Here is an 11672-nt window from a genome sequence, read left to right on the forward strand (position 1 = left end):
TCCGGTGTTGATGAATACCCTGCTCGGTTAAAAAAAACGCGCTGGGGTAGGAGTCACCTCGTCGGGAGTATTGTCTGCTCAGTAAATACCCTTCACAGTGTAGCGTAAAACAGCGCTCATTTGATTGCTTTCTCGTTTTTCTTTTTGCCTCGACCACTCGCAGGCGCTCGGGGCCTAATCACCAGCAGGCGTTAAAGAATCCTGGAAACAGCGAACTGTTAGCTTGAGTTAGCAGCGATGTCGGGTGTTGTGCGAGGCCCCGCTGGGAACAACGACTGCCGAATTTACGTGGGAAACCTCCCGCCAGATATACGCACAAAAGATGTGGAAGACGTGTTCTACAAGTATGGGACGATTCGAGATATCGACTTGAAGAACCGGAGAGGGGGACCCCCGTTCGCCTTTATTGAATTCGAAGACCCCAGGTAAGAAGCTAACGGTTAGCCGCGCCAGGCCCGATGCGGTCCCATTGTGTTGCTAACAAACTCGTGTGTGTGCTAACGCGTTGCTTAGTGCTCAGACTATTTCCTGGATGTTTTTTTTCTGTTATTCCCGTAATTAAATTTGGTATGTGTGTGCGCGCGTGCTACTTTCGCTTTCGACTTGGTTTGCATACGCCTGTGTCCCGTTTTTCCTGCGCTGAAGCTTGGTGCCTTTGTGGTATTAATGTCCATGTTGCTGGAGATTAATACACCCGCTTCACTTCTTCGCTGCAGACGACTTGCGTCAAAGCACTCGCAGCTTTACGCTTTGCTACATGTTAATTTGGTCAATCGTTATATTTCTTTCATGAAACAAAAGTTTCATGAGACTAAAATGCTGCAGTTGCATTTGCAAAGCGGATTAGTAGACGTTAAGTAATAAAGCTAGCCGCTAACATGGCTGCTTGCGTGTTGCAAGCCTGTTCGTTCGTGCATTTGTTTATGTCTAAGGCGAAACTGTTTTATTTAATAGGGACGCTGATGATGCCGTCTATGGACGTGATGGATACGACTACGACGGCTACAGACTGCGAGTGGAGTTTCCTCGGAGCGGCAGGGGATCCAGAGGAGGGTTTGGGATCGGAGGAGCGCCCAGAGGCAGATATGGACCCCCTTCCAGACGATCTGAGTACAGAGTCGTTGTGTCAGGTAAACAAACCAAAAATATGCAATGCCAGGCAGTTATTTGTCTGTCTGAAGGGGGGGGGGGCTTATTTTATTTTTATTTTTATGATTATAGTGAGTGTAGTTTTTGAGAGACATGAAAGTTTTTGTGTTTATGTTATGGAAACAAAATCTCCTGTAGAGTGTTTCAGCGGTTTTAAGACTGTCTTTGAATGCATTTGCCTATGCAAACTTGCTGTTGCACAACCACAATGAGCCTTTGGGCAGTGACTGCATGTAAGCACAATCTACCTGGATAGAGTTAAGATGGGGACAAAATTATGTATTGCTGTTGTTTCTGGCCATTTGATAACTTCAAGTGGTTAAATATTTTTCTCACACACATGGTGATTTCCCTTTGTCAGTTTTGTTTATATAGCACGTTACACATCAACTGGATGTGCTTAACTACAAGTTAAAAATAAATTGCATAGCTCTACAGTGATTTAATGCAAGAAAACCTCAAAAAACAACAGAAATTTACAAGGGAATAAGACTACATTTCAAACACACAGTTAAGTGTAAACCACTCAGAATAAAAAGTTTTTGGATGTAGACACAGTTGAACTTGACCTCAGGACAGCTGGCGGCTTTGTTGCAAAAAACAGGACAACAATAACTGAAGGCACCCTCAGCATCATTGGGTCTAATTTTATGAACATTTAAAAGATCTGCACCTGATTACCTGAAACTTCTAACTGGGTTATAGACACTAAGCCAGTCAGACATACTGATGGGCCAAACGGTTAAATGTTTGTGAAAGATTTTAAAGGTAGTTATGTATTGAACTGGGAGCCAGTGACGTGACTTCATGATTGGGGTAGTAAATTCATATTTCTGTGTATGTGTTAGGTAGCCCGTTGTGGTAAAAATGTTTTAGATATAAGAAAACTTCAAAAACTCCTAAGGATAAATGTGATTTTCTTTATTGGTGGCAGCCACTGATATCTACATCTAGGGCTTCGATAATACTGACGGTCGAGTAATCATTCCTGTAATACTGCTTTGAAGTATAACAAGAAGGGGGTGGATTGTGATGTAAATTCTCAGTGGACAAGTTGACAGTCACAAAAAGCAGACATCAGAGAGCTGTTATTTTTATCGAGTAGATCTGGCCATAGAGTAAAATTTCCCTTAATCTGTATAAAAAGAAAACAGTCTCATGGTAGTTGGCTGCAGTGCACACTAAATATGTAAAAGTATTCAGAACCAGTACATTTTTAAATAAAATATGTCTTTTACTTATTAATGCACCAGCAAATCTTAGTGTATCTTGGTGTTAAATGACTAAATCTGAAACAGACCAGCTCTGGGGCTCTTAAACATTCATCCTTGTGTGCATAAACACAGCTGGAGGGTTCACTGTGTGTGTTGACGTAATGTTGGTGTTTTTCAGGGCTCCCTCAGAGCGGCAGCTGGCAGGACCTGAAGGACCACATGCGTGAGGCAGGCGACGTGTGCTACGCCGACGTTTACAGAGACGGGACTGGAGTGGTAGAATTTGTGCGCAAAGAAGACATGACCTATGCCGTTCGCAAGCTGGACAACACCAAATTCCGCTCCCATGAGGTATGTGTATGATTTTTAGCATCATGGATGATTGTTCTATGCTTTGCTGTGCTGAGGTGAGTACGTCAGGAAATGTGACGTGTCGAGAACAACAGCCAGCCCTTAATTCCATCTGTGGCATTTCCACCGTAGGCAGGAATGTATGCCTTTTCAATGTCAAGTTCTCTTGTGTCCGCCAGGGAGAGACTGCTTACATTCGTGTGAAATTAGACGGTCCCCGCAGCCCAAGTTATGGAAGATCACGCTCTCGCAGCCGTGGCAGCCGGAGCAGGAGCCGCAGTCGGAGCGCCAGCCGCAGTCGCAGCAATTCCCGTGGTCGTGGCAGAGGATCTCCCCGCTACTCACCCCGTCACAGCCGCTCTCGCTCCCGTTCCTAAGCTTTTCTGCCGTCGATGTTTTGCTCCTTTTGATGTATACCCTCCTGTTTTTACCTCCTATGAGTTTCTCCAGATGTCAGCTATTGATTTTAATTTCTCCCCCCCCCCCTTTTTCTTGTCCTGGTGTCCTTGTGGATGATCTTGGTATGTAGTTGTACCACCCCCACCCGTGCTTCAACCCTTCCCTCTGTCTCCTGCAGCTTTGTCCCTTCTTCTCCCCCCCTCCCTCCCACTCCCCTCTCTCTCCACCTCTCGCTCCCTTTTTTCTGTCCTAAAGTTTTGCAAAAGTAGAAGTTGTGCTGTGTCGAACTTCAAAAATGTTGAGTTGTTTATAACCTTCACTCAATGTTTTTGCAAGTACTGAAAATTTAAAGTTTTGTTTTTGGTTTTGTTTTGTTTTGTTCTTATATATTAAAAAAAAAAAAGCTTCTCATTGGATATGTGGGGTGGGCTGTTTGAAAGGGGAGCCCGATGCTTAACTGTATTTTACCCTTGTGTCTTCCTTTAGACATCTGAAGAGAAGGATTAAAGTGATTTGGAATAAAACCATTGTGGAGAACATTTCATTTGTATGGTCAGGATAGGACATCTAGGAGCAATCAGGTCGAGGCAATGGTACGCTTCATATTCCATAAATTGAACGTTTCTGATCGGTTGCTGTATCATGCATGTCATTTTAACAAAGCCACGTACTGTACTTTGTTATATATACAGTTTTTAACATGCTACTTCTGACCTGTGACAGAATAAGCAGTCCTAAATCAAGTGTTGTGATGTAAGTGTAACATCTTTGCTGTCAAATGTGGGGGAAAAAAGTGAATTCACTACTTTGATGCAAAGTGTCTCACTTAAATATCCTCATTGCTTTAAATGTTTTCAGGGAGTGATTGTTTTTGTGCTCAGTGGCATTTAAAAATCTGAATCTGACATGAGTGCTTCAACATGGCTTAAAAAAAAACAAAAAAATAGGCCCCCAAATCTTGACATTTTATTCTAACGGTCTGCCTCTGATTTTCTTCCTGGTATTTCAAGGTTTTGATTGGAGGAGTGGCTCAGTGGATCCCAATCCTTGGAGCTGGATGAGTGGATCGATTAGGGAAGGGATAGGCAAGGATGGATGCTCGGAACGGGATCAGTTTTCCAGGATTCAGATGAGTTGATATCAGAACTTAAAAAAAAAAACAAAGAAAAAAACAAACAAATGGGAGTCTCAGAACATTTTTTTTATTATTAGGCCCCCATCCTGCCTATCTTTTAAAGGTTTTCAGGGATAATGGCTTTATTAGAAGAAAACGAAACTGAGGACCAGGAAGTTGGATCAAAGGATGGAGTCGTAGATGCCTGGTATGAAGGAATTAAAATTGGGGAGGTTGGGAAAGGGGTTTCACATGGGTGTAGTTTGTATGTTTTTAATTTTGCTTAATCTTTTTTTTCTTCCTCTTAGCATTTTCAATAAAACACTTTGAAACAAGGACATTTAGTTTGTCTTTATTTCCAACATAAACCCAAGCACGAATTCTTTACCATTAATAAAATAAACCTGTTTGATCTCCCTCATTACATTTACGTTTGTAACCAAACCAACTAAGGATAACCATGGAGTTAGGAAACAAAGGAAGAGCAGCAGCTGTGGACATGAAACACCACCACAGCAGCCTGCCCGTGTTCATTATTCAAAGCTCTCGTGTCCCTCAGCTGTGACGGTGACTGATGAAAGGGCCTTTTACGCACAGCCGAGTGATGCCTGCCGTGCGCCGTGGTCTCGTTTCCTTTTAGCCCACAGTCGGTGGTGTATACCGTGAATGATGCATTGTGGGATGAAATAAGATGCCGGCAGACAGGAGCTGGAGAAAAACGCTTGCAACACACGGGGAAGCTGCTGCCCAGCCAATGGCAGGGTTCAGCATACAGCAGAGGGGCGGGGAGCTGCTGGAGCACAGCGGAGAGCCAACCTACCTACATGCTTATTGTGTAAATCTTTAAAAAGCAATTACCCGCAGCATCATCCTAACCTTACCCACCGGCTGGGTGAAATAGGCTACTTATTTTTGGAAAGGAGTGTTTTCAGGTGGCTCGAGAAAAGGTGGGTTGCATATTTTTCATAATCTGAGGGGGGGGGGAAAAGACTGACTCTCATGTCTTGACATATTTCTGATTCGAGTTATTTTTCTTGTTCTTATATGATGATCTGCTCCTGTATGCCTCTTTGCATTTTGAATGATTGGATATGTAGGTTGTATTGGCGTATTTTGGCGGATTCTATATTTGAGTGGGCATATTTTGATACTTTTGCCCTCCTGATGCACAAGCTGCTTTAATCCGAAAGTGATTTTTGCCAAGTAATTTAACTCCACCTGTATCAAGTTTCGCACTCAATCTTTGCAAACGCTCAAGTCAACGTCTGATCAAACATATAGGCACAAATACACAGCCACGAGTTGTAGATTCAGATGAGTGGGATTGGTGGGAAACGCTTTGCCAAATGGCCAGTTTTCTGCTTGTGGTGTTTGCGATGATCCGGGCTGGCCTAAACCGTCCCCATCACCACGTGCGGTGTTAATTTTCAGTGCGGTACGTGCGTGAACGTGCTCCCTTCTTCCTCCGCAGACATCCTCAACCATGACTGACAGGAAAGCTGTGATCAAGAACGCAGACATGTCCGAGGACATGCAGCAGGACGCGGTGGACTGTGCCACCCAGGCCATGGAGAAGTACAACATAGAGAAGGACATTGCAGCCTACATCAAGAAGGTGAGACAGGAGGGGGTGCTTGGATGGATCCAAGCAGAGCTCTCACCGACAGAGCATGATCAGCAAATTGAGACACTAACACATTCTCACATCTATTTTTGCCCAGCGTGGAGATGAGACACGTGATCAAAGACATAGTCAGGGTTTTCTTTTTATTTGGCACGTTTAAAAATCCTTCCTCCAAAGCAGGGGCGTTTCCAGGATTTTTAGAATTTGGTGAAACATGGCACAGTTAGAAGTGGCAACACAAGAGCATGAAGACTGTATGGCAGTCACTGACTTCTTACTTAAAGGCATAATCGTACTTGAGTACTAATACAAAAGTTTTTGTCACTATGCACAAACCTATACAGTTTGTACATACAATCATTGATTCATTAATGTGTGTTTTACTTTAATGTGTCAACTGGACATGATTTTAATTGGTCAACTGGCTTCAACTTAACTTATAGGACATCAGTAGATTAAAATAAGCAAAAATAAGTTATTAAAGATTTAAAATGAATGGTTTGAAGTATAACATTTGAATCCAGAATATACTGGAGGGGAAAGGGGCTAATAGAAATGCATTAAAACTGATGGTAAATAAGTTATGTGTCCTTGGTCCTTTCCACTCTAGCCCATTGGTAATGTTTGTAAGGCCCCCTCTGCACATGCTCTTACACGAAATTACATAAACTAGAATAAAAAAAGCTTTTGATTTGTTTGTTTTTATGTGCATCAATTTCCCAATACAAGAGTGGAACTCAAACCTTTATAGAGTGCTTTAAGAAGAAGTACAAAAACTTCAAACTGTTGGCTGCTAATGCACAAAGTAACAAGAAAAAGGAAAGCAATAGTAGTAATAATGTTTTTCTTATGAAAAGCCTGGCTAAGCAGGTTTTTGTGTGCTTTTGCAAGTCTGTTTCTAGTTCTCATACACACTTGCCTGCAGCATATTGGCATGAACGTTAAACTTGTTTAAATAAATGATCTAAATAACAAATTAGTGCTTACAGATTATCAACTATTTTTGCATTTCCCGCTGCAGATCATACAACTCCCATGTTCCTGCTGAGGACCACAGTGTGGAGACAGTTATCCAGTTTATTGAATAGCTTTAACTGAAACTAAAACTGGTTTGATATAGAAAAAAGCAGGGATTAAATGTGCTATAATGTCATTGTAACTAATAATATTTTAATTAGTCCTTCAGGAAAATTAAGGTTGGGCATGACCTCTATACAATATAAATCCATCCAATCCATATAAAGTAACTTGGACCCTGATTGCTGTCGTCCTCTTGACTCTTTTCAGGAGTTTGACAAGAAGTACAACCCCACTTGGCACTGCATTGTCGGGAGGAACTTCGGCAGCTACGTCACCCACGAGACAAAGCATTTCATTTACTTTTATCTGGGCCAGGTGGCCATCTTGCTCTTCAAGTCAGGCTGAGAAGTTTCTGATGGGTATTGAGGAGTTTTTCTCCCTGAACCTAAATCGGAAATGCACTGGTGGCTGATGTCTCCCATACACTAATAACGACATACCATAACGATGCAAAACCGGCCATGCGCAATTGCATGGACTATACACTATTTAATATGTATGTTACAGTAAGTTTACTTTTTGATAGTTGCCATTTGAATGCAACGGAAGTAGTTTTTGTTGATGCTGTTAAATTCTAGGTTGTAAAAGATTTCAATGTGGCCCTTGATTTTACGTGAAAGGAAAGCTGTAGAATGTAGTGGTGCATCCGCTTTCCTTCTCAAGTGGCATTGCCAGACCCCGTTACGAGACAATGTTGATTTTGGTGGTAAAACCATCCCGCGTGCACCGGTTTAGCAAATCATCGTCCACATTAACCTGTGATCATATAAAGAAAACAAATAATGGGGTTTGTTATCTCTGCTGCCAATTTCCAAGGAATTATGTTGCTTGAAGATGCACGCCATTCAGTATCTCCACTGTTTTCAATTGGGATTTAAGACAGACCCACAGCAGAAGTGAAATTATTGCAGCCGTGTTCAGAAAAGATGTCACATTTTGGACCCAACACAAGTCAGTGCAATCATTTGCAGGGATTTTCAGTTCGAACGCTCTTAAATTTTCACTGTGAAGAACGATGGGGGCCGATAAGCCTCCCATACACAGACCTTAACCTGTAATGTACGACTTGTAACACTAGAGACTGGCTACCCAAATTTCCCATCTCAACTACTCGGACTCGAGTCTTATAATCCTGTGTTCCTGCATGTTTTACCACAGATTATTTAAACGTTATATAGGAGACAAACAGAAGCTCTTCTTGGACACTTTTGTGTGTTTTATTATTATTTTTGTTAAACCTTTGAGTTTGTGAATAATGGCCTGGGCTAAGTGTGTCTTGTCCCAGTAATTGCTATAAAGCAGCATTAGGACAATGTTTAGATGAAGCATCTGCAGCCGACTCCACCAAGGCTACCAACGCCCATGTGTTTCAGGTTGTGACGTCTTTTGTGGCTACCTTTTTAAGTTGCATCCCCCCCACAATGCCTTTAGTTCTGCATTGCCAGTGTACTGCCAGACATGAGGTAAGGACAAAGCATTCAGAGTTGGGACTTTTCAAAGCAACAAGAAGCAGGCTTCCTCTTGTCTATCTCAGATTTTTGGCTTTTCGTTTTGTAATGTCTGCATAACTAGTTTGAAATGGCGATGCACAGTGTTTGCGTTCTGATTAAATATGTTGTCTGTGAGGACAGATTTGAGGGTTTTCGTGCACAGAGCCAGATGACAGATAAAGGCCGAATGTTTCTCAGATGTTCCCTCCTTTATGTGAGCTACGTGTGAAATGTGTATCTCAAGTGTTAGCTTGGTTTGACATCGTTTCTCTCTAAGTTTTTTTTCTTTCTTTTTTGAGGGACGTCTTCCTAACTATTGTCAATGTAAACTGATTTAGTATTGTTTTCCTCTGGCATGTATTTTTGCTGTGTATATGTAGGAGCCGTTCCAATGCTGTTAAATTTGCACAAAACGTGTGCCTGTCATTGCTCTCAAATGTAACTGGCTTGAGTACAATTGCACTTCATCAGAAATAAATACAGTAGGTTGCTACAGAACCAAAACCATGTAACTCGATAAAATAAAATGTTGACTTATTACACTGTGGTCTTTCATTCTGTCCCTCTGAGGCAAATCTGAGCTTCAACAGTGTTTTTTGTACCCGTGCATGCGAGTGTCTGACTTTAAATCTGTTGGTGTTCACAGTATTTTTTATTTTTAAACTTGAGGGTGACTTACCAGGCTGCATTTTTAAAGCAAAATGATACTCCTGATGATACCTCGGTACCAACTGAGTGCCATTTAAATGCCACAGATTACCTAAGTATTGTTGCTGACCATGTCCGTCCCTTTCAGCATGAGCATGACACTGATTTCACTGTACTAAAACGGGCTCGGCACTCTCCAGGTCTTAATCCAACAGAGCATCTTTGGAATGTGGTGGAACGCGCGATTCTCATCGTGAATGTGCAGCTGACAAATGTGTGATACCGTCATGTCAATATGGACCAAAATGTTCCAGGAATCTTTCCAGCACCTTGAATGAAATGGCTGATGGGTTTATGTTTGCGCATTTGTAGAACTAAAAAGCTCTGACCCTTTTAAAATAAGCAAATTAAAGTCCAGCTATTTCAAATGAGCTGTCAGTTATGTTTCAACAGATCAACAATGTGGTGCTATATTTCGCTATATTTCAGTCATTATGGAATCATTTTGTTTTTCAGTTAATGCACTGCAATCACCCAAACTCTCTAAATCTATGTTTAAATACTACATCAGCTGATTTCACTGATTCACATGCAGTCGGCCAGAGCCGGTTCTGTTTGGCGTGCATTAAAACCTGTCGGCAGATGACAGGTGGCAGATGAAGAAACTAACTCCTTCAGCCAAGATGTTATGTGTCAGGCTAAGGGCTGGTGTAATGGCATGCATTACTGTGTATTAATATCACAGAAAAGCAGATTTTATGGGGTTTTTTATTGTGTGCTTTGTTTCTCTGCAAAAATTGTGATTGCACTACAGCATACAAAAAAGACCATCTGCAGAGAGATCTTGTTCATGCCTTTGGCTGTTGTTTTCTCATTGATAAAAACTGCATGAGTCGGGTGGCACTTGTGTAACGTGCTGCAGTTACGTGATGTCTGTAAGTGGAAATCTGTAGAAACAAGAGCTCACGAAGCCAGCAGAGCTGAGAAAGCAGACAAATCAAAGAACAAGTGACTAATGAATAATTCGTAGCGACAGACTGGGGTCAGAGTGGATGAAATAAGATGCTCGCTGGAGTTAAGCAAGGCTTTGTTCTTTTGATACTTATCATTGCATCACACTCGCTCTAAAGTTCCTCTTTTTAAAAAATATTTGGGATTCACTTGCAGCCCTTGTTTAGTGAGCAAGAAAGCCACGAGTGAGTGGCACGAATAAGGAGTCTGAATGCTGTTAAAAACGTGATGTATCATTAGTCTCACATTCACTCACACTTTAAACAGAAGTGCGTCAGAGGCCCGTCTGCTTTTCTACCCAGCCTTCGCTGCTGTTTTACATTCTTGTTTTTCCCATCAGCACCCCCCCCCCCCCGCCCCCCCCTCCACATACCTGACTGCTTTCTCTTTCATAGCCTCTGGCTGCCTTCATCCATCTTCCCACACAGAGCTGTAATTCATGGTCGGAGCACATTCACATGTAGACAGCATAGATAATTGACTGGACCAAAAACTAACCCCTGCTGCTTGAAAACTAGTCACACAGTTAATATATATCTAGAGCCATGTTTCACACTTTGACACAAATTCGGGGTATTTTTCTGAACTGTGGCTTGTTCAGTTTAAAGAGTATTGTTTTCTACCAAATAACTTTCTCATAGTGTTAAAGCTCCATCTCACACTGTCATTAAATAGCTTTCATATCCAAATCTGCAAAAAGTCTTAAAAGGACTCTTTCATGGCAACATTTTTACCTCTCTGCACTTAAATAGCTCTATTCAGCTCAGCACAGCTTCAATATGAAAAGCATGTGAATAACCTGAATTGCTCTAAAGAGGCTGATGTTTTGGCGCTGGCTGAAAATACCCCTTTCTTTTGTTCAGAGCGTGGCTCTCATTGATGTGGTGAATGTTTATGCTCTGCAGCTCCCTCATAGACTTCGAGATGACCAGTGGGCGTATTTCACGCTGGCACAACAAGGAGGCAAATGACTCAGATTCAAACATCAGGGATGTTGAGAAACACATTCATGTGTTAATAGAAGCTACTGGATTCGCTGGTTGCAATTACATTGCGCGTAGGTTGAAGTATGTGGTGTTATTGTCCGGGAAAGTCAAATTTGAATTCATCATTGGATGAAAATCCTTGAACATTTTTGTCCACTATTGTTGTGATTGATGAATGTCTAGTGTTTGAAAAAAGGTTCACAAGAAGCCCTGAATTATTCTTTGCATAGTGCCCATAGTGATTTTCATACATGTTTTTAAAATTTATTTTTTACATGAAACATAATCACTATCACCTCAGTACCACAGTAGGGAAAGCACATGTGGAATTAACAGCAGCTCAGTTAAGTGCCCATCTATACCCACACAATTACATCTGATTGCCCAATAAATTGCTAGCCCCAAAGTTTGAAGTCCACTGTCTATTGTAAGAAATTCACCAATGATTGACAGATGAAGTCCAAAGATTCTGTTCACCACAGTGTTTTTTCAGTTGAAATCACACAGACTTCTGCTGTCAATGCTACACAATAATCAGTTCACAAATAACATACACAGACCCAGTTCTGGTCTGGGACTATCACCAGTACCAACTTGTGAAAATAC

At 41.7% G+C, this 11672-nt stretch overlaps 2 protein-coding genes across 3 annotated transcripts; both read left to right on the forward strand.

The window, feature by feature from the left end:
- On the forward strand, positions 1-4565 carry srsf1a (serine and arginine rich splicing factor 1a). Of its 2 annotated transcripts, XR_015124716.1 has the most exons (5): positions 1-425; positions 955-1130; positions 2542-2714; positions 2894-3706; positions 4124-4565. XR_015124716.1 is itself a non-coding variant. In XM_086261943.1 (4 exons), exons 1-4 carry the CDS (start codon positions 238-240, stop codon positions 3089-3091), a joined length of 735 nt encoding a protein of 244 aa, XP_086118069.1. In that variant the 5' UTR covers positions 1-237; the 3' UTR covers positions 3092-4565. The 2 variants fall into 2 exon arrangements, 1 of the variants encoding a protein (XP_086118069.1); XM_086261943.1 differs by having other exon boundaries at positions 2894-4565.
- A 422-nt stretch (positions 4566-4987) lies between these two features.
- On the forward strand, positions 4988-8961 carry dynll2a (dynein, light chain, LC8-type 2a). Its single transcript, XM_086261944.1, has 3 exons — positions 4988-5174; positions 5699-5842; positions 7139-8961. Exons 2-3 carry the CDS (start codon positions 5711-5713, stop codon positions 7274-7276), a joined length of 270 nt encoding a protein of 89 aa, XP_086118070.1. The 5' UTR covers positions 4988-5174; positions 5699-5710; the 3' UTR covers positions 7277-8961.
- The last annotated feature ends 2711 nt before the right edge of the window (positions 8962-11672 follow it).

Source organism: Aulonocara sp. 'chitande type north' Nkhata Bay, linkage group LG14 (genome assembly GCF_057382095.1).
Source record: "Aulonocara sp. 'chitande type north' Nkhata Bay isolate Kocher_YH1m ecotype deep benthic linkage group LG14, A_spYH_male_GT1.1, whole genome shotgun sequence".
Lineage (NCBI taxonomy): Eukaryota > Metazoa > Chordata > Actinopteri > Cichliformes > Cichlidae > Aulonocara > Aulonocara sp. 'chitande type north' Nkhata Bay.